The sequence below is a fragment of the Eufriesea mexicana genome, unplaced genomic scaffold, assembly GCF_001483705.2.
Source record: "Eufriesea mexicana isolate 0111107269 unplaced genomic scaffold, ASM148370v2 scaffold7999, whole genome shotgun sequence".
NCBI classification, from domain to species: Eukaryota; Metazoa; Arthropoda; class Insecta; order Hymenoptera; family Apidae; genus Eufriesea; species Eufriesea mexicana.
In genome coordinates, this window is record NW_016915777.1 from 131948 (window position 1) to 157828 (window position 25881).

Consider the following 25881-nt stretch of genomic DNA (forward strand, 5'->3'; position numbering starts at 1 on the left):
AAAAAAAAAAAAAAAAGAAAGAAAAGAAAGGGTATGTGAATCAGCAAACTAATGCTGATTACGTAGCTGTTTTATAAAGTACTAGTAAAAATGCTTCGTGATGTCACATTACTGTATACATGTCATTCCCTATTTACATTAGACATGTTTAAACTCCAGACCAAAATAAGGTTTATATTTCCAAATTTGCAAATCCAAAATCTAGGTTTACAAGTAACCATTTTCCGGATTAATGAATGACACGGAGTAAGAGAATGAAACAAAAAGGTTAATATTACTTTCATTTATTAAACTGCATTTATGGCGTATTCATAGTTATTCCTTTTTAAATCATAATAATATGCAACCTTCATTTTTTACAATGTAATATATCATTAATACAAATGAATATTACAAATAATAACTATGAATACAGTCCCTAAATATTATTTTTAGTCCGTCATTATATTGGAATATAAAAAGATATCGTTCCGCAAATAATTAACAGTATTTATCGATATGCTAGGTTTGGAAGTGAGAACATCTTCATTTCCTCTTTTTATTTGTAAGTTCATCACTCCTATATTTCTTTTATAGAATTAAAAAGAGAATGATTGAAAATAAATGTTTTTCACATATATTGTAAAAAATTTGCAAATAATGATGGAAGTACATTGTTTATATTAAATCATATGAGTGTTTGTATTTCGGTTGCCGTTCCGTTATTTTTAGCATGTGCCATAATTGACCGTCAGATGGCAGTGGTTGCACGACTTTCGAGAACTTATCGATTTAAACAAGAAAGCTTGTCGCAATTTCTACGGAAAAATTGTTTGGAGAATATTCCAGCCAAATCCTATTTGAACTTCATAACGAAGAACGAAGTATAATATTCAAATCGTGTATTTAAAAGCTTTTAAACAATTATTAATTCGTAGTAACTGATGAAGGTAGTTAATATTGGTTAAGTAGTTATACAATAGGTATCGTAAAAATTTATTATTTTTCATAATTCTATTTTTATTTTTTCATGTACTAACAGAAGAATATTTGAAACACATAGCGATCTCTGAACGAAGACAGTGTATTAAGATCGTTTAGAATCGCATACACACATATATGGCATATACAACGAGATATATACATTCTGCGTAGATAATCAGTTTGAAGTACGAAAATTGGAGGTTAATTAAATGGGGTAACAAAAAATGGCCAAAAAATAATATTAAATTTTTTATTTATTATATCATTTATATATGGTTTTCTTCATTCATCGGAAAGCGCATCTACGTAGAAATATGGACGAGAAACCACTTAGGAGATGTATCGTACATGTGGGGAAGCAACGAATTTTTATTGTCAACTTTCGTATCGTGTAACATTGCGCAGAGAGCTCGATGAAGGACCAGGATAGAAGGTTGTGCGTGTGTGCGCGCGCGGTCATGGATATATAGATGGTCGTAACGTAGTGTATGTGGGTTTAGACTCGCGCAGGTGGGGGAAGTGGGGGAGACTGGCGTATTCTATGGGCGGGGCCTCTGCCAGCTGGCAGATGTTTCCCGCGCGGCCGCACCATTCCTCTAGCGTAAACCTACGCGACGTGAAAGTAGTCCCTTCTAACGCGTTAAATATTTCTAACAATAGCTCGGCAAGAAGACAGCTAGGTATACCAGTGATCCGTTGTAAGGCAGTAGACAGCCTGCTCGCAACAACCTGCAGAAAACTGTGGAAACTCAGTGTGAAACCGAAGATGAACTGGTGTGGGATTGGTCCAAAGAGAGTCATTGTCCAGGGCAGAGTACGATGTAGCGTTCACCCTAACCGCGTCCACTAAACTTTTCGCGAGTGCCTTGAAAATGGTTTTCGAGCGTTCAACACCGTGAACCTTCGTGCACGTTCGTAATTGTGTACCTGCAAATGACACTGTTGTGTTTTACCGGGATAGAAAATCGAGTCAACGAACTTTATTACGCGTCGAGTATATTTTCATTTGTATCGTTTCAACGCTACAGTGCGCGAGTGCTATTTCTTCCATCGATAAAACATCTCGGATGATAACGTTTGGTATGTGCCACGTGACGGTGGTTTCGTCGGTGTGTATATACAAAATAATCTTTCGCGTTGTGACAAAGTTCATGGAAGGATTAATTTGAAATGCAGTACTATTTTATGGGACTTGGACTTATTATTTTAAGAATAATAATTCACACGGTAAAATCGAAGCAGTTTATCTACTTTATTCTATTCGGTTATTCGCATATCGAGATTAACTGTTCAACCCAACGTATATATCGTACGATCGATCAAAGTTGTGTTACATATCCTGAGAAGTAAGAATAAATAGGGAAAAATAAATGGTGTGAAAAACATTGAAAGAGTATATTCGAGGGAGCGTATAAAATTTGTAAAAAATTTGGTAAAAAATAAAGAGTTATCGCGTGTACACAACGAAACGAAAGGGGCACCGAATGGACCATAGGTGGTGACGGCCCTGAAGCCGGCGGCGGAGTGATTCGTGGTACTCTGTGGGGGCCCTCAGCTGTTTCCCGCCAAAGATCGCCATTACAAAACGCGTTCGGGCGTTGTGTGTGCGCCGCGCGGAGTGGCTGTCCCGTGGACGAATCTCGGTGCGTGCCACCGCGGTCTAAAAAATTAATTAACGAGTTTCGGAGAATCCGTGTCACAAAGGCGTGAGGTGTGCGCGTCGTTTTTCGGTGGAGTGTGCGAGAAGCCCGTCGTCTTTTCGCTGCCGTGACGACGGCTGCTGGGACGTGGAATCGCGCGGCGGGATTCTTAGTGCTGCGGACCAACGAGATATGTCAGTGTTTGGTGGTGAGGATCGAATTCTGCTCGAGGAAATCGTTGAAACCACCGAGGAGCAGGAGACTAATTTGTGCGGGTAAGTTTTTCTTATATCAAACCTCTCGAAGTGAGCGTGAAATTCTTTGAGTAATCGGGACGTGTAAATGCGCGCTCGGCCATGTGCCTAGAGTTGGAAAAGCCGTGTGTGAGTTGCATATGCGTCGCGTGTACGTCAGCATTATATAGCGTATAGAGCGGCGCGGTTTGACACGCCACGTCATTTGTGACTTTAAATACATAGTGTAACGCCTTCCTCGCGAACTTTACGGCCAAGATGACACGAATTTATCGGTAAAGGAAGGCGTGTTTGTCCTCCTTATCGAGTCATGCCGATTGCGAGTGTAACAACGTCCATCGCCTCCTCTTTCTATTCGCCATCGCTGCTAATGCCGTCGCCTACCATCGTCGCCGTCGTCGTCGCTGTCGACGTCGCGGTGGCATTGGCAAGCTTCGGTAATCGTGACACGGACGTAAAACGTGTGCACAATACAAACAAAATCCTAGTAGAGTCTCGATAGCCAGCTGTCGTTGAAGCCGGCCGGCCGGCCGGCCGGCACAATAGCCTTCGTATTTTACGCTATGTAATTATACTCAATTTTTTCCTTCCATTTACTCTGATTTTCTTTTCAGTTTTTCTTTCTTTTTCTTTTTTCACGCTCGTTATCGTTACGTTTCGCGTAGGTGAATGGTGAAAGAGATATACACACGAGGATATGTCAAATGCGTACTCTCTCCATGCGTTCACGCCCAAACAAGCATGGCGCGGGAGTCACATTCGACCAATTGTTTTCCAACTATATAAATATACGATTACTATTCGGATTATCAGTGTAGACTCGAAATCTATTAACTATTATTTCTCGCGTGCTTTTTCTTTTTTTCTCAGTTATTAGAGATATCGATAAGCGAGATAAGATTGGCATAGTTCGACGTTCCTTAAATTTAACTATATTTCGCGTAAATTAATTTCGTTTCTCGATACTTTCGGACATTTGCGCGTCGCGTTATACTACATTTAGAGGAAGTAGTAACGATTTCCGCGACCAGTCTAACGTTAAACGGTCGTCAGGATGAGCACGTAGTTACCATTAATCGTTTCTCGGAATATTATCTCGTGTTGTCTAAACAGGTTTGAAATGCATGTACGGTACTCGCGTATACGTTGTTTCCTTTGCGACACGACGTTGGCTGCGTATTACGGTGACTCTAGCGTCATGAAACTGTCAACCGACAAAGGCGTCGAATTCACAAATACGCTCGTACGCGCACGCCCTTCTCTCCGTTTACAGGTTATTTCTTTCTTTTATTTTTCTTTTTTTCTCTCTCCCATTGTACGGATTCTTAGAATCGGTTGGATTTTCGTTAACATGGACGGTCGTAGAACGTAGCGTGGTGTTTTTGTTCGCGACCCAGGGCGGGGTAGACGGGTAGGCGCGAGCCTGAAAAGAGAGGGAAAAATGGAAGGAGAAAGGGGAGGAAAAAGGAAAAAAGAAGAAAAACAAAAGGACGAGGAAAGCAAGTTCCTTTGTATACGGCCGAGTGACCGACAGACCAGCCAGGGTATACTATGTGCGTTACGTAAAGCCACGTTTGTTGCACAATAATGGGTCTCTATAAATAACCCGAAGCATGCCGCATCGGCGCGACTTCTTGTTTACATACGCTCATCACCGCGCCGCATTACGTTCACTTAGACAGGGAAGCTTGGATCTATCGCGTCGAAGCTACGCGTGAACTGCTCGGCCACGGACTACACGCGTGCAAGACGCGAAATTCGCTGGTATCAACGTCGCGGCCGCTCACGATATCGCAGCAGCCTCTCGTACTTTCTTTGTTCGCCCGGTTCGTTGCTCGACGCTCGTGCGATAACAGACGCGTAGGTAATACGCGAAACTGCTTACTACGGGCCGTGTATATGGTGTAAAGGAACGCTGTGCAGTGTACGCCATAATTGATATAGAAGCTTGAATGAAGCGGCGCTGCTCGGGAGTGCGGCCTAAGAAACGCGGAAAGACGTATGCGAACGATTTTACACGCTATAAAATTCTTGTTGGAGGTATCAAGCGTAAATGATTGCATTAATGCACGCGGCATACCTTACGTTCACGTTCGTGTTATATTTATTTTTTCTTTTATTTTTATTTCACCTACTATAGAATAGCAACGAATACGTATTTATATATGTACTTTTAATTGAAGTAGCAGCGCATTCGCGTAGCCAAAACTTCGCTTTTATTTCGTTTATACAGTTCTACTCTTATGCTCGGGATACGTTTATTTTTATCTTTTCCTTTTTTTATACATATATATTTGCGCATAAAACACACGTGGACTTAAGCGAGTAACAAAAGGGCGGCGATTTTTATCCTGTTTCTGTAAGATCTTATTTCACGCATATTTTTCCTTTTCTTTTCTTATTTTTCTCTAGGAATAATACACGAACGACCGAATATGCGACTCTGCCAAAAGGTTTCACCGTTCTTTTCACTGGCAAATTTTTCGAGGGAAGAATTGTCCGCTTATTACGCGAACATCTGATACGTGTTTATCCTCTCATCACGCGACCCAGCGTATCAGCTGATTAAACGTTCTGCCATTACGTAATCGGGCACGATTGATACTTAGCCGATCGTGATAAATTTTCTCTCCCGGTTTATCACCGCTTTTGTGTGAACGGAGCGTTTCACGTGTGCAGTGTGTCATTTAGTCGTCGAAACGATGCGTCACGAATTTATAATCAGTCCCGGTAATCGTGTTCAAATATTAGCCACTCAAGGCGGGGAATTTTCTTCGTTTTTCCCCTTTTTTCTTCGTTTTTAACGCCGCTCCGCAAGATCGATAGAAACGGCAACGTACACTCGAACGAACCCCGTCTGTCGATATTTTTATCGCGTTCGACGCTTCGATCCTAGATCACGGATCGATAACCACGTTCCACGCGTACCTCTGTGTAATTTAACCGGTTCCTTAACACCGGAACTAGCGTTCTCTAACGTCTACCTAATGTGTATCCTATGTGGAATATACGTATATAATAATAATTATTATTAAAACAGTGGTATAAAAATAAAAAATTATATATAATTATATCTCTACTCGGACACAAGTGGACGTTAATTTTGCCAAAAACGGCTCTACGTTTCCGGTAATTAGGAAAAGAAATAGCCTGAACTCGGTGATTTTGTCTGGTTCGGTGGTTTTAGCGTTAACCCTTTGCACTGCGAATTATTTTTCAAACTTATTGCCAATAACTCTCTATTATTTTAAGTACTTTGCTCGAAATTTATTTCACAGGACAATTCCTCGACTGCTACTTATTTTACGGAATTTTCTTTACCGATTATATCAAACGTAGCTCTCAAACATTGTCGTAATTTATATTTTGCATTTAAATAATTCAAGTAGTTGCTTATTTTCCTTTCCCTTGTTCGGCAAATAAAGAGCGTAACTCGCAATTGGAGTTCCTGTCATAGAAATTCATGTGTAGTCAAAGGGCTATTAATCGAAATTCCTATGCCCCCTAATTTTGTTGAAGGCTTAATAATTAATTCAACTGATCTACGCGGTTTCAGATTCGAACCTTTATTCGGCACTGGTTAAATACGTGTCTTTTCCTCTATTTCAATCATCGGTTTCCTAATTCATAGTTTCAAAGATTGCACGCGCGCGTGCACGTTTCCCGTTTAAATCTCGCGCTCTTTTAACCGGGCTTTTGGAAATTGCGTTGTTCACGTCCACGCACAATTCGCGTGAATATCCTTCGAAATCCTTGTCGAATAAATATACTGACTAAGTATAACGCCGTGGATACGCCTATTCGAGGGAACGCTTAGTTCGTTGCGATCGTTTCCTCGATCGTTGCTGATAAACGAGAAACGGCCGACGATCGAATGCAGCCAAGTTGCATCGATTATCGTCGGTATATTAGTTTATAAAAAAAGAGTCGGGCTGTCACCCAGTCGCCACCTAGTTTTCTTTTTCCTACGACGCGTTGCGCGCGCGCGCACACATACTCGCGCACATACGTGCACCACGGATAAAATTACCGTCGCTCGATGCTCTATCGATTTTCTTTCGGTATTTACGTCAGCTATTCCTTTGTCGGTGTGCGTGCCACGCCGTGCTTATTAGTTATTATCACCACATCGTTTATCAAGCGTTGGAGAATAAAACTCGCTCGACTGATGGTACTTTTTCGTCCGCTCGTTTGCACGACTTAATAAATCGGTCGAGCCAATCCTGACCACGGTCAACGTGGTTGCACCATATCGTACGTAGTTGCCTTTCCACGTATACACACGTCTTCGTACGCTCTTGCGCGCGTACGTGTGTATAAACATAAACACACGTACCTATACGTACTCGCGTACGTATTATACGTAGCGTTACGAGTAGCCAGTGGGAGTGACAGAGACAGCTGGCCGCGGTGCATAAGGTGGGAGAGGGAGAGAGACAGGCGGGGAACCTGGATTGCGTATTGCACTTGCACCGAGTTAATCTCAGTGGATAAGTGCACTTGTACTCGACGCACGCTTACGTACGTAGGGCGATGTTATGTTTTTCTTTTCTCTTTCTCCGTGTTACCTTTCTTTTTCCCCCCCCGTTTCCCTTCGTTATTATATTTTCATTTTTATTTTCGACCTGTCCCCCGTACTGTATTTCAATCATACGGCCAGAGTACGCCGTTGGGCGTGTTTAATGGTATTAAGTAATGGCGGCATTGAAGTTATCGTACAGGGTGATTCACGGGAAAGGCCACCTTGACGCCGTGAAAAATTGTGACGGTGAAAATTGGATGGTTCGAAGGGTGGAACGCGATATAATAGGGCACTTTATGTTTCCGAGGTCATTCGTGTTTCTTTCCCCTTCTTTTTCTCTCCTATACATCCCCGTATTCCATGCTCGTAGAAGACACACGAACGCGAACCCGATGACCTTAAATTTCTTTTCGGTGCCCCCCGAGATATTGCAGTGTTCCGTATGGAGTATATTTTATGGCCGTTTGTTTTGTTCGTCTGTAATTTGTTGCATGTCGCGACAGAATGTGTTTGGGTTTACGAGGCATCGGATAGTGCTTAATTAAGGAATTATGGAACATGTGGTCTTATTTGGATTTAGCTTGGACGTAAACAATGTGGTTTGAATTACGTGTAGCACGATAAAGTTCCTTATCGTATTCCAAGTCTGTGTTCCTCGGCGTAATACGGAATATTACGAAAACGACAAAGAATACTAATTACGAAACACGATGTAATCAAACCTTCGGCGTTATCAAAAGCACCGATATAAACGCGCGGTAACGTATTATTAGATACGGATTATAAACTAATGCGATTTTTAATATTTTACGATACAGATTTTTATCACCCGCGAAGGAAAAATATATTTCGAATTGAAGAAAAATTGTTTACTCTCTCGGATTTATTTATCGTCGATCCTCCAAAGTATCTGAAACGGAGAAAAGCGTGCAAAGTTTGCATTCGAATGACTATACTCTCGCAATTGGTGGAAAGATATTAACGTATCGAAAGTCACGTTATTATCAATGATTTCATGTATCATTTATTCCTCTAATTCTTGTCACTGGAAGATACATGACATTGGTCTCGAGTATCGTACTATGTGTTCCCTGATCGAAACCATGACCTGTTTCTAAATATATTTTTAAGACCAATCGATCTTCGAGTCCCCCCTTTTTCCTTTCCCCCGAAATCTGCATCTTACGTTAAATCGTCTCGGATAAAACGAATAATTTCATCGTCGAAATATTCTGCTCGACTCTGTCCAAATGTCATCCAGACTCGTCACGAAGATTCACGATATTTTTAACGCGCTGATTCTGGACGGATGTAGCGAATGCTCGATAAGAAATGCGAATTCGTGAGAAGAGTTTTCGCCATCACGGTTAATTATAGAATCGGGTGAAGAGGAGATAAGGAATTTAATTCGGTTGGCTGATACGTCCTCTCGCAAAACCGTGGCCGGGTTAAATTTAATTTAACGAAGTAGTTCGCGCAAATCCGTTTCTAGCGTTATTTCGAGAAGCGAGTAACCCTTTTCTATCGCGTCGTAACTCTGTAATTCAGTGCTAGCGATTTTATTCGAAAACCCGTAGAATTACTTTCATCGTACGCCATCGAGGTCTTGGCCACGTCTTTCATCGTTCATTTGGAAACGCGATTGATTTTATCACGCGATAAATACGACATCCAACAGGATATGGGTCCAGAACGTGTCATTGTTGTATTGGACAATTATTTTTTTGGAAATAACATTCCATAGTGGTGAAAAGATATTAATCACGATTAACACGTTCTATGCCAAGTCGTTTCTGGCCGACATGATCTTCGGGCCATTTGTTGTTTTGGCTAAAAATTGATGTATTATCGCGCAATGTGTCATTACATCATCGATCCATATGCAATTAGCTTGTTTAGAGTAGTTATCACACCGTTGTACAATTTACGATTTTTGTAGTACAGATTTTGCCATAACGTGTATGCTACGCTTGCTCGTGCACACGCGTGATTCTTACGGTGCATTTTCATAAGAAAAACAGTTTGTTGCGCTTATTGATTAGCAATTGTTGCGAGTGAAGCGACTTTAGCATGAAAGCATAATACCGTTCCTCCGGTTTCTACGCAAAAGAGCCACGATGACTCGTCACGGCGTCACGTCGTTGCACTGCAAAATCTCAGCACTTGCCTGGCCTCGTCTAGGAATGGACTTAACACTTGCTGCAACTGTGTATATTTTCAAATCTCGTTATCTGCCCGTACTTGCGGCCAAGGGTTAAGTCGGTTGAACATTCGTGTTCTGCTATTGATTCCTGTACGGTACTTGCAATTAACGGCAAGCCTAGCCGGCTTGTAGCTCGGGTGAAACATCATCGGCGACTTAGTCTAACGATGTCATTGATACCAAAGGGTCTTCCGACAAGAGCTTCTCGTACTTTCCTTTTCTCCCCTTTTTTTTCCTAAATAGAACACGTTTAATTTTCATACTTTTATTGTACTTTTACAATTTCGTATAACATTTTTCTCTCTAGTTACTCTCCTTTATGTCGAAATTTCTAATCGGAATGTTTTCTTCCATCGTTTGTAGATTATACGCGATATTATATTTATTTCTGGAATAAAGTACGGGATTAAATCAGGATAAAATAAATATTTCCATCAGTACGAAAATTATTCGTACAAATTTGTATTAGCCAAGATAATTTGGAACTTAGAAACGTGGTATTAGAATTCGGGACGTAGGACAGATGATGGCGATGGCGTTCCCTTGTAGTACAGTGATTCTCTTTTTCTCGATCCTTTTGATTTTTTATCTCGCTATAGTATACGGCTAAACTGCGAAAATGGCGTGTACAGTCTTGAAACGCCTTCCAGTTCTGGAGTCTGCCAGCAGACAACAATGGTTTCTCTGTTGACCTCTTACGCTCCACATACCCACTGTGCACCGCAAACTCGCGTTACATACACACGTGTATGCGAGTATTACTCATGGATAAAGTCAAAGGGACCAACCTCAGGCGGGAATAATGCCTCTGTCTGACGTCCTTCCCTTTCTTCTCTTTTCGAGTACGTTCGCACGTTGCTACTGATGTAGCTTGATAATTTCATCTTCGAGTTTCCGTGAAAAAGTTCTTCGTTTCGTTGTCTATGCGACTCTTTATCTCTAAACAGGTTTACGCGGTAATTGTCTGTGCGGAAACCAAGATAAGTCGAGAATTTCCCGTGCAAGGTATAGTTCCTAGGTAAGGTCAATGCTCTATATTTTGAAAGAACGGAAATATGCATTTTTGAAACGAGCGTAAAAAGGAAGAAAAAAGACAAATTTGGAAGAGAACGCTAGTATCCTGTTCTAATCGTAATATATTTATTTCCTAGAATTTGATATTCGTATTTAAATTTGTAAAGTGGATAACTTGGGTAATATCGAGTATGTTTGCATTCCATGTACACGACGTACAAACAGATTTTGTACATACCATTGAAAGATGCAAGTTGGTTCCACGACTCCGGAGAGGATCGTAAGAACGAAGTAGCATGGGGTCGTGAAGTTCAATATCCCATAAACCCGGGGTGATCCGAGGTTCCACAACTTCAGAGTGGGTTGTTTCACGGCTGCGTGGGGTCGTGAAGTTCGACGTTCAGCGGTCTCATGTTGGTCTGGGATGGGTTCTATTATTCCGTGGTCATAGGGTTGCAAGTTCCACATTCTCGGGTTGATCCGTGGCGAGTTTCGCGATTCTGGAATCATAGTTCTGGAATCCTGTAATTATGTAGTCGGAGATTCAACAACCTCTGGACGATTAAGTTGTCTGTCGTTTCCTGATTGCCCAATGATCCTTTAACGGTGAGGGCAAGATTTTTCCAAGCCGTGTGTCCAACACCTACACACGCATTCCCCTGCAGCGATGACCCTAGAAAGTATTGTAACACCTCTCTCGCGAAGCCGGTATAGAGCTCTAGCCCGGGGTATCGCCAACAGGCGAGTCCCAAAAATCGCACACGATATTTGTCGTTTCCTGATTGCCAAGTTATTAGCCCTGTAGGCCAAAGGCGTTAACAAAACTGGTTCTATGATTTCGACCTCGTGAAATTCTCAGTGGCGGAAATTCAAGAGTCGGGTCGTGGTTGGAATTCGGGACTCTGAGATGATTCGCCATCACTCCCACGATCTTGGATAGCTCACGGCGATGAAATTTTAAGGGTTATCCAATAGTGCCACGATTATGGTACACGATGTCGTAACATCTTGGTTCGACTAACAAGGAGAGCGTGTCCTTTGGGTCGTAGATTTAGTTGGAACTTTGCAGGTTCGCAGATTCAGTCATCCAGTTCAAGAATATATGTCCTTGTAAGTCTGGTCCTACGTTTCGGTGTAATTAGGGATGGTGGGTGGCAGATCATGTGGCCCCAGATTGATCGCCGTTCGTTTCTTTCACGCTGGAATCCTGCCAACACCGGGACCATTGAGCAGGTTGTAAGTTATTCTCGTAGAACAGCAAAAGTATCTTAATTTTTCAGTTTTTTCCTATCTTTATGGGCCACTTCATTTTGTTACATTCTCGGCAAATAGAATATATAATGGCTCGTAAAGAGAATATTCGTCGAGATAGAAAACAATGGAACATCGTTTGTCTTTCAGTTTTATCGTATTAACACTTTGACTGCCACTTTGGTCACATATGACCGGTCACGAGGATGGTCATTGCTGACCGGAGCGCTTTAACTACTTGCAGTTGCAAAAATTGAATGAAAATTAACAGTCAGAGGGTTAAATATTACTTCAATCGTAGAATATACAGTGGACGAAGTTTGTTTCCGAAAATCTTTTCGAACATTTTTCCTTATTTCTAGTTTCATGGTATTCAAAGTTTCTAAATCGAGATGAAGGGAGATGAAGAGAAGCACAAAGAAAGACTCGGCTTTATAAAAAGATACAAACGAGCCCAGCCCGAAGTGCTAAATTTCCCCAAAGTCGACGTTACATCGGGCATTTAGGGATCGGTTTAAGTCCATTTCCGTGTACATATCTGACTGACCGGTCGATCCTTTGTAAAGGACCATTTCGCCCTACGGATCGCAGCTACCTGGATCCTCGGCTAGGACGATGGAACAGCGAACACCCGGTTGTTCCTTTGTTCGTTGACCTTGGTCCATGCTGTTCCAGCATTCTGAAAGCAAGATTTAAGCAGACGGCAATGCGAAAATGCGCCCTTTTTCCCGACATTCGGACGGAGAAAAGTTTCCAACCAGATTCTTACCTTTTCGGCATCATTGTTTGGCTTTTCTCGTATTTTCGAATCTCTCCGAACGGTTCCTGTCTAAAATCTCTCCTTAGATCTTTTCTTTTCCTACTCTGTTCCCATGACTTGGAATATTGGCACAAATGGCAGCAACCATTCGGCTCTCTTTCCCGGTGTAAAAATTTATATTTTCCGGAGCACATGGAAGTCGAACGAAAAGGTATCTCATGCAAACGAAGTTCCAAGAAAGTAAAAAGCTAAATCCTAATAAAATTTGGAAATTTTATATGAAAAATTATCGTTGCAAAATTCGAAATGATCTCATATTCACTTTCGGTCTCTCTCATAGTGTAGCAACGTACTGGTGTTCATTTTCCCTGATCTTCTGTCACATTTTCTTGCACCTTTGTCTTTTTAGCTATCGTTTATTTAAATTACCTAAGAGGAGAAATTTAATTGCGCGTAAAATATGAACATTCTAAAGCCGATAGGAGGAAAAGAGGCACGAGTGGGAAGAAAAACAGGGAACATTCTTGCAATCTGACGCGGTACAAAACTGCCGGCTGTTGGTGGTCGCGTCAAAATCCGACAGCTGGTCGACTCGCGTCGTTTCACGCATCAGGGCACTCGCATTCCGATCGTCATCAATATAAATTGTCATTGTTTTCGTCGCAGGTGTTACACCGGCTGATTAACGGCCCGGTGTGTGTACGTTTAAAGCAGGGTGTCGGTGTTTGGATGGGTGGTAGCTCATCCGGAAGGTTCGCGAGCCATTTTGAAACCGTGGCTCGAACATTTTTCTCCTCGACGTTGTTTTCATTCGAAACAGTGGTTTCGAAGTTTGAAAGAAACCCACGGAAACGCGTCTTAAACGTCGCAACGTGTTGTCAAAGATCCTCACTCGAGATACGGATAGCTCTTGTACGTAATTACAGTAGCAAAGTAGACACTCCGTGCAGTTCTTTCATATTGTTACGTATTCCAAGATTTTAGATTATACTGGAAAAAAGAAAAATTATTTTGTCGCGCACAGTTTTTAAAAATTCCGAAGATTTTCTAGGGGTCATTTTTTTCATTATCAAACTAAAATAACGTGGGAATTTTCTAAATTCGTTGAGGAAATATCGGTGAATGTATAGGTATTTTGAAAGTACGACTAAAGTTTCGTGATCGATGCACACCTGGTGTCGAAAGGCCACCTTTTCAGCCAGGTAACAATATTTTCAAGCTGAAAGTGCCTGGAAAGTTCCTCAACTTTGTTTCTATTTAAAATGCAACTATTTTTTCCACGAGAGGTTCAAACTTTCTTTGCCTCTCCTTTCTATGCGAGCAATTTTTTAGCCCAGCGAAAAATTTCTCGGCCAGAGATACAAATAATCGCGTGGTCTTCTAGTTCCATTAGTTCCATCGTCCAAATAGATATTTGCAATTTAACGAACGTTGTTATAATTTTCTTTGCAACTTGTACGATGAACTGCAAGAATATTTTTACTACCTTATATTTAAACACAAATTCTTCGTGCTCTCGTCCCGTTTGCGATTACTACCGATTATAGATAACGTTGCGTCACGTTACGAAATGGTGCAATTAAAATTAAATAATCTTTGCTTGTGCAACTCGTACGTTCATTCCCTTTGCATAGAGCATCGTTTCGAAGAACACGACGTTCGTTTATTTAACACTTTATTTTTAACAACTCGGCGCTAAACGCACGTGTACTCGCTGTTTACACGATTAATAAGATTTTCGGTTCGGTTGCCTGTCGTTAAACTTCACCACGAGGCGTGTATCGCTCATAAACGATCGCGTTGCTTCATTTCAGAAACCACGAATTCCTTGCCGAATGACATGAAAAAAAAAAAAAAAAAAAAAAAAAAAAAAAAAAAAAAAAAAAAAAAAAAAAAAAAAAAAAAAAAAAAAAAAGAAAAATGGCTTCCTCGTGCCAGCAGAGTAACGATTTCGAAACACTGGTGTACACACTTACCAATCAAAGGTCGTCGATCAGTTGAACGAGAAATTTCTTTTCGGCAAGGTCTCGAATCGTAAGAATTCTACGTTATATCACGCGGATGACCGCGAGCCGATAATATATTCGCGTGTTTGCAACGATCGGCTCCGATGTTCCTCGGCCACGCGCGCGAGGGTTGGAAAATAAAAGCGCGATTGGAGCATCGGTGTATTTCGCGGCTACAAATAACAGGAAGCTCGTACGTTTGCTATTGCCCTGTTAAAGGATTAAATAATAAAAATAGGAAATCAATCGGAGCCGGTAGGATTTCGGGGGCTGTGTACGGAGGCTGTTTTGGCGAAGGAAGAAGAGCAGGAAGAGGCGGAGGATGAGAGAGAGAAGAGGCACGTAGACCCGACGTGGCGCCCGCTGGCCTGTGCCTTACGTCACACAGCTAAATATATGCCTGGCCGTTCCCAATCTCATTCCCATTCTCGTTCTTCATTCCATCCCGTGTGAGCTAATACGACAGCAGGCATCCTTACTCTGGCAAAGACATCCGCGAAATTGCCCTCCGCCTTGCCCCCCGTCTGCCCCTCTCGCTTTGTTTCACGCGCCTCCGGTAATCCGATCTCGTTTCTATCCTTTGCTCTACGCGATCTCGTTTTTCCTGCTTTTCCATCCTAACCAACGTTTTAGCCTCGATTATCGACGGTACGTTCCGGGAAGCGTTTGTCAGTTTTGTCGAGCGGTTATAAAGCGGGATATTGAGTCAGTGATAAGGGTGACGCGATGGCGACCGTGTATCTTGCGCTCATGCGAAGCAATCGAGGCGTAAAAATTTTCCTTCTATGAAAAACGTCCCTTTTTTCTCTCTCTCTCTCTCTCTCTCTCTCTCTCTCCTTTCTTTTCCTCTACTTTTCCAGTTTCGATACGGATTTTTCGAGGAACGAGCATTGTATACGTATTTTTCCATCTCCGCGTTAAGTCTATCGCGTAGTTACGCTACGGAAGCATAAAACAGCGTTTGGGGAAAGGAAATCTAATTACTCTTGCGAAATTAAAATGTTCAACGCGGGGTTAGAATTGAACAGTTGCAATCGCGAGGAGTTAGCTCCGTGCTTGACGTTTAAATTGAAATGAAGTTTAATCAAACGCAGACTTTAATGGTATCCGGGCAAAAGTGTAGGAAAGTAACTTGGAATAATATTAATTAAAATTTAAAAACGAAGCGGCGGTAATTTATGAGAGCGAAGAAGGAAGGAGGCACGCTCGAACGGAAGGATCTAGAACGAGAGGTATGGCTTACGCTGGTCCATTTCGGGGTTTGTTCTTGATCCTGTTAACATCTGTCGTCGACAGCTTCGTTTCTAGAAAAATTCCGGTACGGCAGCTGCTGCTGGCAGCAATCTTTACGCTTATTCGCTCCTATTTTTTCCCTCTGAAACCGCGTTGCTCAAATATCCTCCTAACGAACTGTAATTGAGGGTATCGAAGACGAAACGGCCAATCTTCCAATCGAATTCGCCACGTATTATAAAGACACGACGAATTCCCTTTAAAATACCTATGAAGGATAATTTTTAAATATTCTTCAAAATTATTTAGTTCTTCGTAATTTTATTCGCACTTGAAGATAATTTATCGTCGAAGAATATTCTTCTTTTCGAGAATCGGATTCGAAATTCCTTCCTTTCAATTTTCCATTTTATTTATCTTCGAAATTTCGACCTCGTCGTGCACGCTTAGGCGAATTTCGCGTTCTTAATCCAAAGCAAGGAGGAAAAAGTTGCATCGAGTGGGATCGTGTGAGTCCGAGAAATAAAAGGAAAGAAAGAAATGGGAAGATAGGCCTCCGCAGTGCGTCTGATAGGCTTCGCTAGGGAGAGGTTTTCCGAGGTTGGATGGCTGGCTAGGGTGTTCAAACCCCAACGTAAACCAACTCACGCACACGGACTCAGCGATAGTAGGTACAGGGACCTCTACGTGTACGTTTACGAGCATTCGAAGAGAGCCGCCGTGCAGTTCCCCTGCTCTACCCAAACTTAGCCTTGGCTCTGTATACCGGGTGACTCGAGAAAATTCATTCCATTACGGTTCCGCTCTAAACTTTTATTTCATGCTGCTCGATCGGCCTCTTGTTTTTTCCACATTTAATATCGTCCTACGTCCCCCGATTTACGATACATCGTTTTAACGTAGATTTTTATGCCCAACTACTTTCCTACCGAATACGCGTATTTTTTATCTCCCACTGTTCCCTTTACGACCCTTTACGTTTCCGCGCGTGTTCCAGTGCTCGAAAAAATTCTTCCTTTTATTATCATTTACAGAGAGTGCACACTTGTGAAACGTTCGATAAGGAAGCACGTAATACCTAGATTCCTCGTATATCGCTACAAACGATTAAGCGATAATCGCAAAATCGTGTCGCCTTAATCCTTTTCGCGACTAGCGTCGATTATAAATCACGTTCGAAAAGTGTTGCTCGGGTATGTCCGACAGGTTTAAAATTAGTATATCGCTAGTGTACTGTTTATCATAATTAGTTGCAATCTCGTCGCAAGGCATAACGTAGGGTATATTATATATTACACTTTGAAGACGTTACGAGTCGTTTTTATTCAGCATAATTAGTATAAAAGCATAGTAGAGCTACAAGATACTGTTCTCACGGGTGGCACGTTGACGTTGTCCAGTTTCGCAGTGGAGAAAGGGTTAACCATTGTAATCCTATCGGTGGCAAAGTCACTCGAATCGGATTCCAGTCTAGAGCGAACGACACGCGTACTCGCGAGCGGGTAAACAAACGTCCAGCGATGGTCGGAACGGACAGCTCCGAAAATAACCAAAGTACTCTGGGTCGGGTATTCGAAGCGATGAATGAACCGGGGAAGATTCCGAAACGGCAAGAATTTACTCGACTTTTCAACGAACCTTGACCTCCCCCGTCATACGACCGAGAGTGTATTTCCATAGCTGGATCGGGTAGGGATCGACTGGAGCGGAAGCGCGAGTCGTGTTCCGACTACGCGTTCCATTGATACCCGTTGCAGCGGTCGGAAGCGGCGGATGAAAAGCCCGAAAGGAAGTTTCGAGAGGCGGCCTCTGCGGCCACGACGCGGACGCCGGTCGTGGCCGCGCCGCTTTTTCTCCGGAGTATTTTTATGCAGCTCGACAAGACGTCCTTTCCGGTCGTTTCCTAGTTGCTCGCAGCTGATAGGCAGCCAGAGATAGCGAGACTCGTGCGAAGGCACCGGTAACAACCAGCTGAGTGGCGCCAGCCATCAGCTGTTGGTGACTCACGCGAGTCGGCCGAGAACGGCGCGCCGCCGACACACACAACTCCACAATCCGCGCGTTCTCTCTCGCGGCTCTCTCACCGACACACGGTCGCGCTTGCGCGCGAGGCCGCCACCGACACACACGAGGAACGCGGACGTGGCAGCGGATACGGCGCGTCCGTGCGAGCGCCACACACGCTCGCATACGCGCGATTCCGCGGCGTATTTAGCCGTGCTTGCGCGCACGCGCGCTCGCGCGCACCTATACGCGTGAAAACGCTCGCACGCATCCGTCAGGTATTTCTCGTTCTCCGACTACGATAACCGAGGGACTAGGACGAGTATATCTCTCCTCCGCTCTATGGCGTCTTTTTATTTTTACGCCATTTATCGCCTATCGTTCAGTTTCGCTCTTTCGGCTTACTATGTATCACGATAGTATTGGAGTTTCAATCCACGGCGAGAAATTTCTCCAGGTGGGTCAGAGTATAAGTCCGAAAATAATTGGGGATGATGCAAATCAATTGTTACCAATTATAGGATGACGCTGTGTGTTCCTGGAGTAACCTCCAAGTGCCAGGTTTCGGTGAATTATAATATTTATAGTAATATTTCATTTTACCAGGAGAGGGTAGCCATGTACGATGCAGATGGCGAAGATATCGGAGAAACTTATCGTCCTGAGAATATCTTCGCAAATATTATACCTTGACTCTGTTCCGTGTGTCTTTTACGTGTAAAACGATAGGTATTTTCTGCGTCCTAGGGATTCTTCGTGCAGAAATATAACCACGAAAATTTCGCTAATTTATTCCTTCGTAATTGCATACCATCTCGTCGCGTCGATTTCTCGTGTTAAATAGATCGACTATGTAGTAAGATGCAAATCGCAGTAAACACTATAAGGTGTTTCGTTATTTCGTCACGCATTGTAGATCGTTGGAAGAACTCGTAGCACGAGGGTATCAAAAGTTGGTCACTGTTTATATTTACGATTCGCTCGGATATTATAACATTCGCTTATCCGTAGACTCGCGCGATATCTCGCATGCGAGCATGCAATTTCGAAAAGAAACATATTTTCCCCGATATTCGTGCAACTAAATATCAATTGGGTAGAAAAATGCCCGAGACGTGGACGACAAAATTTGCGTCACGTATCGGAATAATTCAGCTAGTAGTTTGCCGCTTAGGATGTTGCTCAAGCACTTTGACTGGTTGCACAATAACTCTAACGTAGCCTCTATTTTTGCCTCGCTTCAGGCCGCTTTCACCGTGTTATGCATCGAAATTTCCAGATCGAATTTCACGATTCATCGTCTCACGAGCAACTTCTTGCCAATGGAATCCGTCCTAGTATTCGTCTAGAGAATCGCAAAGATAGGAACGAACGCTGTGCATAAGTCTCTCTAACGTTCTACCTCTCAGTTTCAACGTCGTTAGCATTATCTGATACGATAACGCTCGTTCAACGTACGTGCAAAATTACGATAAACTCGTGCTTCGTGGAAAATATTTATCGTGAACTGGAAAGCGGAGTAGCATAGTCAGTGGATAGCGTCGCGGAGGCGTCGTAAACGTTCTCAGGTGGATGGTACAAGAGCGACGAACGACTCTTCCGTTCAGGCTCTGGCATTCTTTTAGGATGACGATGGCGTCGGTGACCAGGCTCTAAGCAGCGTGGGCGAAACGTGTCTGAAATTTTCGCCACGATTAGCGGCGGCTAGTTAACCGGTCGAATCGTGTTTACTCCTTTCCAAAGAGTGATACATAGCAGGGCTATTACGTATATATAGGTTCGCGATGAAAAGGAAGGTAGCCACCTACTTAGTCGACCTACTTCTACGGGACTGATCCGAGTGAACTCGGCGGGTATCCGACGAACGAGCTGACGTCACAGCAGCCAACCATCCAGCCAGTAAGCCGTCGGCGTACCAGCTGATCTAATGTAACCACTCGATGGGAGAATGCCATGTGGAATTCTGCTGCGTGGACCACGTGTTATTATTGTATATCCTGTAGGAAGTCCGATGACTTCATCGCTCGCTGATTGATACAGTTCCCGTCGAAATTCCTCCAGAGTTTAGCCTCGTTTCCAACCTATATCTCACTTCTAGCTCCTCGTTTTTTCCATTTTTCATTTTCCTCTTCTATCACCTGGATCCTCCTCGATCCAATCGATATCACCGATTCAGTTTCGCTCGAGTCGTTGCAAGTTTTAGATTTTCGAAATTTATTCACCGCGCCAAGTTATTTTCTTAAACTGTTTTCACGACGTTCCTCTGGATGTTTGCTCTTAAGATTTCTGCCTGTATCGATCGCCATATTTAGATTTCGATCGCCATATTTAGATTTCGATCGCCATATTTAGATTTCGATCGATGCCAGTTGTACGGCAGATGCGCGACATCTTATCTTTAGTCTGTTTACACTGTTGTGGTACGTGTACAGGGTACGTAGATCCTTAGGATTTAATTCCAGCAATTAGGTATTTGTGTCTCGACGATTCTCTTATCATCTCAGACACGAGTAGCTCGAATTTTTAATATTTTAGCCTTAAGATGAATTTTAACGAATCTTCGTTTTATCGTTCAACTTTGCCGATTAAAAGCTCGCAACTTCGATTCGCGGTGCAGTTGCATAATTTTGCAAACTTTAATTCGGGCTAAACTTGGAAGTGTCTTTATAGGTACAAATTCGAGTTTGATACACGTGGGTGATTAGAGAGTAACGTAATTCCGACGGGTTCGATAGCATTGCGATCCAATATCTTTAGGAATTAAGGCAGAGGTAAATATTGAACTACGCGTAGTACTCGAACTAATTACCGAATACAATTATGGGGCACGGTTTAAGACGGTAAATCGAGTAGTCGAGCAATAGGAAATTATATAGATCAAGCGTGTACGTTTATCGAAACGTGTACATTTATCGTTACACATTATCTTCCATTAAATGTCACTTCAACCACTTCGTGACAGTTATATCAATTCCGATAGTATCGACACCAGTCAACTAAAATACTACCAAGGCCTCTAAAGTCCATAAAATGTCTCATTGGTTGGAAAATTCTCCCTAGTTTAGCAATTCTAAATGCTAAACGTCAACAAAGATGCAACGCATCGTTAATAATCATTTCTCGTTAAGCAGCCCTATGCTATTGCTCCAGTCAACTCCTTGAACGCAAGATCGGTATTACGCGTAGATCTTCTTGGAATATAAATTTCGGAGAGCACGATCAAAGAACGGTATTTATCGTAAAATTTATTCTTCGTTGGTAAAAAAAAGAAAAATGTTATTAGGTATATAAACTCAATAATATCTACTTATTTCCAAATAATTAACGTTAACACTATCATTGCTCGAGAGACCACTTTTAATCCATCGATTAAAAATTTTCTGTTCGCCGTTATCACTTTCGTCACTTGACATCGCGACTTTTCTTATACAGAGGTGGTCAAACTCTCTCGCGATAGGAGCCACGTTTCGATAACGAGGAATATTCAGAAATTGTATTTTCCCTGAAAAATTAATTATCACGCACGGTTGTTTTTCGGTCGTGCATTAATCCTTCACTCGTTACGATCAATTTCTCTGTAAGGGTAACTCTATGCAGCAGAGTGTAACCCCTGACATCTGTCTCTTTCACGGTATAATCTACTTCATCGACCACGACCGAGCATCTGACCAGCCTTGGTCAGGTTCAGTGTGCAACTGCGAGCAGTGTTATCCGAAAATTGGGATATCGAAGACGAGTTATAGAGGCAACTCGCATGTCGGTCTGTTCTGGTTTTGCGAGTCGATCCTTTCCACTTCTACGAAATTATCGTCTCGATACACTGGTGTATGCTCGTGGTACGCGTGCATTATACACATATGGATATATTCCTCTTCTATTATCGGCACGCGCTGAACGAATGTTTCAGAGAGCAGGGCACAAGGTCACGGTCTTTCCCTGCTGACTCATCTCACATCCGCCATCCCGATCTTTTCCCTCTTTTCTCTTTCTCCATATCGTCTCCGCCGCGTCTCCGTGTAATTTTACCAGATGTTTCCTAACGGCAGCCTTGCTACCCGTTTCCCGTCCTTTCTTTTCTCTCCACCTAGAGAGACTCTTCATCTCTTCGTTTCTAAACTATTCATTACGCCCGCTGCCGTAATGGCGCACCGTTTTCTTCAGCTGTTAGTCTTCCTCAAACGCGCGCCATCTTTTCGTTGCTCGGCGTTTCGTGGATCTGCTATTTACAATCAGGCGTAGTTTCCTATCTCTTTATTCGTCTTTGCTTCTGCTCCTTTTTCTTTTTCTCCGTGGTACATCAGCGTTGCTTCCAGCGAGGAGATTTTTCTCGCCTATCTTACCGATCGTTCTCGTGTTCATCTGTAGCAGTATTGTTATCTTATTTTCTACTTTTCACGGTGTTTATTTATTTATTTCCCTTAACTGCATCGTTACGAAGAGTAAATTATTATCGAGGGACTTTTTTGCTAGCTTACACACATGGATTTATTTATCTTTTTTAAATACAGCGAGGAAAATAATTGCATTTTATTATTTTATGAATTTTTAGCCGTTGACAATTTATTCCGTTAGATAAATAAAACGATACCGTTATCGGGATTGTTATTGTTATTATTGACATGTCGTCTGTATCCTGCACAGATGTGTCATGCGTCGATTATTATTTTTTCTTCTTCGCGTATTCACAAATTTTTATTACTCTTCCTCTACTACTAGTTGCGTCAACGAATAAATTATTAACCCTTTGCACTCGAGAGGTGACTCTCAGTCGTCATTTAATCAAATTCTAAAGATTGACGTTAATTAACATATCAAATATAAAATTACCTAACGATGTGTGGAATGTCGAAGAAAAATAATTCTACGTCTTAATTTGCATATGACCTCTCATTTACCATTTTAAAAATTTCGTCGACTCTGTGACAAAATGTCTTCGAATTACTATTTTCCTGTAACGAAAAAGTCGTCCAGTGCAAAGGGTTAAATACGAAATGTTCTCGTGATTCTTTAGAAATTTACCGTTTTACCAACGAATAAATTATTAACCCTTTGCACTCGCGAGGTGACTCTCAGTCGTCATTTAATCAAATTCTAAAGATTGACGTTAATTAACATATTAAATATAAAATTACCTAACGATGTGTGGAATGTCGAAGAAAAATAATTCTACGTCTTAATTTGCATATGACCTCTCATTTACCATTTTAAAAATTTCGTCGACTCTGTGACAAAATGTCTTCGAATTACTATTTTCCTGTAACGAAAAAGTCGTCCAGTGCAAAGGGTTAAATACGAAATGTTCTCGTGATTCTTTAGAAATTTACCGTTTTGGTTATTTGCCCGAATCAACGTTCTTTTGTTCTATCTTTTCTTTCTTTCATTCTCGCGCGTGTAAATAATCGGATGATAAATTACGCAATAGTTTCTGTATAAATTTGCCATTCGGTTGTTTTGCCAGATAAAAAGATAATAAGCGAGGCATGATATCGGAGATACAACAGCGTTTTCGATTTGCGATATGTACGTAATCGGAGGTACACCGCAATGAGAAAATGATGGCGCGTATGCACGCGCGACCGCGTGTACGCTAAATTGGATTCGAACCATATGCGACAACACGTAGAGTCTGTTCTTACTGATTCACGCGGTGTTTATAAATGTACCGGGAGCAAATTCAATGGCACGAATAGTTATTGGGGAACACGATCGAACGTGACACCCGGTGATAATGAATTTCTCAGAAGTCGAAAATCCATGGTTAATTTCAAACTGCCTTAGACGCGATTAGTTCGTTACGAGCAATTTGAAAACGGGGTAATACGTCAACGAAGATATAGCCATTACGCGTAGCCGATGTTTCTAATGTCTTTCGTGTTATTCGACCTAATCGAAAAGTCACCAGCCTTTTTAAAGCTTACGGTATTTACAGTACTGGCATTACGCACTGTGAGTATCCCGATGACAAAATTAACAGGCAATACAAAGCTTATTGGGCATAACTGTGGATCGAAATGGACATCGATATCTTCTACGTTTTTTAATAGTTAATACATTAGTAAATTTAGATAAAAATTCGCATTCACGCGTATAAAAGCAACACTCACGGTGACTGGTTCGTTAGGGCCAATTTGGAAATGAAACGAACGTAATGCATCAACGAAGATACGATAGGCTTTACGCGTAGCAGAGGCTTGTAATGTTTAAAGGAATCGGGGAGATATAAAGCTCAGGGTACTTATTTTTAGCGTAATATAAAAATCCTTGACAAAGGTTGCTGCGAAAATAGGTGCTCTAGTTGCTCTCGTTGCGACATGTTTATTACCGGAAAAAGATCGAAAAGGGAATATTTTAATGCCGCCCGGGTCTTTGAAAAGCATGAAACGTTGACATTGAAACGCGTCACGTGCGTGAAGGGATCTGTGAGTAGCGTTGCTCCCGGGGCTTATAAAAAGCATTTGAAAAGCGTGGTTGCGCAAGGAAACGTAAGAATAATTTCACGTGGCGTGGCGTTGCGTGCAATCTAGAACCTTTGAAACTGTAACCACAGAACGACAATGATGTCTCGCTTCATTGACCGCGAATTTAACTGTCGATAAGTCGCGGCTGCTATGTAGTTCCGCGAAACAAACAGCTCGACGCTTTCAATTTCCTTAAAAGCCCTTGGATCCAGACAGACAGCCGTTTTTATATTTCCGTCTGCGCGCGCGCTCTCTCTCTCTGTATCACTTTGGTATCTGCTTGTAAATCAAATATTCAGAGCCGCCACAAAACTCGACGAAACGTGGACGTCATATGGGGTGCACACAGAGAGATATACACGCGGCTGTAGCAGTGTCCTCTTCCATCTCGTCCCTTTGATTTTCGGCTATCTCTCTGCCGGCTACGCCAAAATGCTTTTCAAGAGACTGCGACCCGCGCTCGTTGTCCTCCTATCAGATGAATACGGTCGCCATAATGTTCTGGCTATGACAATTTCCCCTTGTTTCATCTGTGGTTCGACGTATTGAAAATCCTGTGTCCGTGCTTTTCTTCAGACTCGTGATTATTTTCCCTCCTTTCCCGAGTCCGCTACCTTTGCTCGTAGGCTAGCAATTTGACAGAACTTTGGCAAAGAAATACAAGATTCCAAGTACCACTCTGCTGTCTCCTTTTAATAAATTAATATACACCATGCTCGTAGAATTCTTACGGTATTAGAAGGCAAACTTCGAGACAAGTTTCCATTAAGTTTGCTACGTACCTCTGACATCGTAACAAGCTTCATATCAAAATTCCAAAGTACCTTGAAACGTTTCGTCGTGATATAGTTAGAATATAGAGAGAAAGAAAAGATTTTGGAAATAGAATTACATCCGAAGCTAGTCTTAGACCCTTGGTTTACGATATGGTACGAGACTCGTGGCATGGATCGAGTGAAACACGCGAGGGCGAGAGACCGAGGGCTTGTAGGTAGTCGAACGTAAACAATACGGATTCGCGGTTAATTTTCCTCGATGCCTGGCTGGCTGCCTCAGTTGCGCGTTATTTTTCGCGGTGTTCGGACGAGACGACTCGACGTGTGACCGATCTTTGTTATGGCACGCGTCGTAGGAACCTAAATCGGTTGGTCACGGTGCTAGAAGCCGTGGAGGAATATAAGGACACGTACTAACATGACTGGTACGTTTGTTGCAGAAGTATTGGAACGGTAGAGGAGGGCTCGGTGACCACGAGCCTGACGGTCGCCGAGGTCGCTGATTCGCAAGAGCAACAACAACCGCAATCGAAGAGCAACGGCGCAGTATCTCGCCGTGTTGCTGGTCAGAACGTTGCGCTGAGCAACGGGAACAGTACCAGCAACGTCGGCCGCGTGACACCGCGAAGCCACATGGAGCAGGAGAAGCGTATGCGGCGAGAAATCGCCAACAGCAATGAACGACGTCGGATGCAAAGTATTAACGCCGGTTTCCAGTCGCTGAGAACGTTGCTGCCGCATCACGAGGGCGAGAAACTTTCTAAGGTAAGTGGCGACGGTCTTTTTTCTTTGCGATC

General features: G+C 42.5%; 1 protein-coding gene across 1 annotated transcript; it reads left to right on the forward strand.

The window, feature by feature from the left end:
- Nucleotides 1–2576: 2576 nt before the first annotated feature.
- crp (transcription factor cropped) lies at nucleotides 2577–25849 on the forward strand (the record flags this gene model as incomplete). Its single annotated transcript, XM_017907416.1, has 2 exons — nucleotides 2577–2878; nucleotides 25525–25849. Coding segments are annotated over exons 1-2 (408 nt in total), but the record flags the coding sequence as incomplete, so codon positions are not given.
- Nucleotides 25850–25881: the final 32 nt, after the last annotated feature.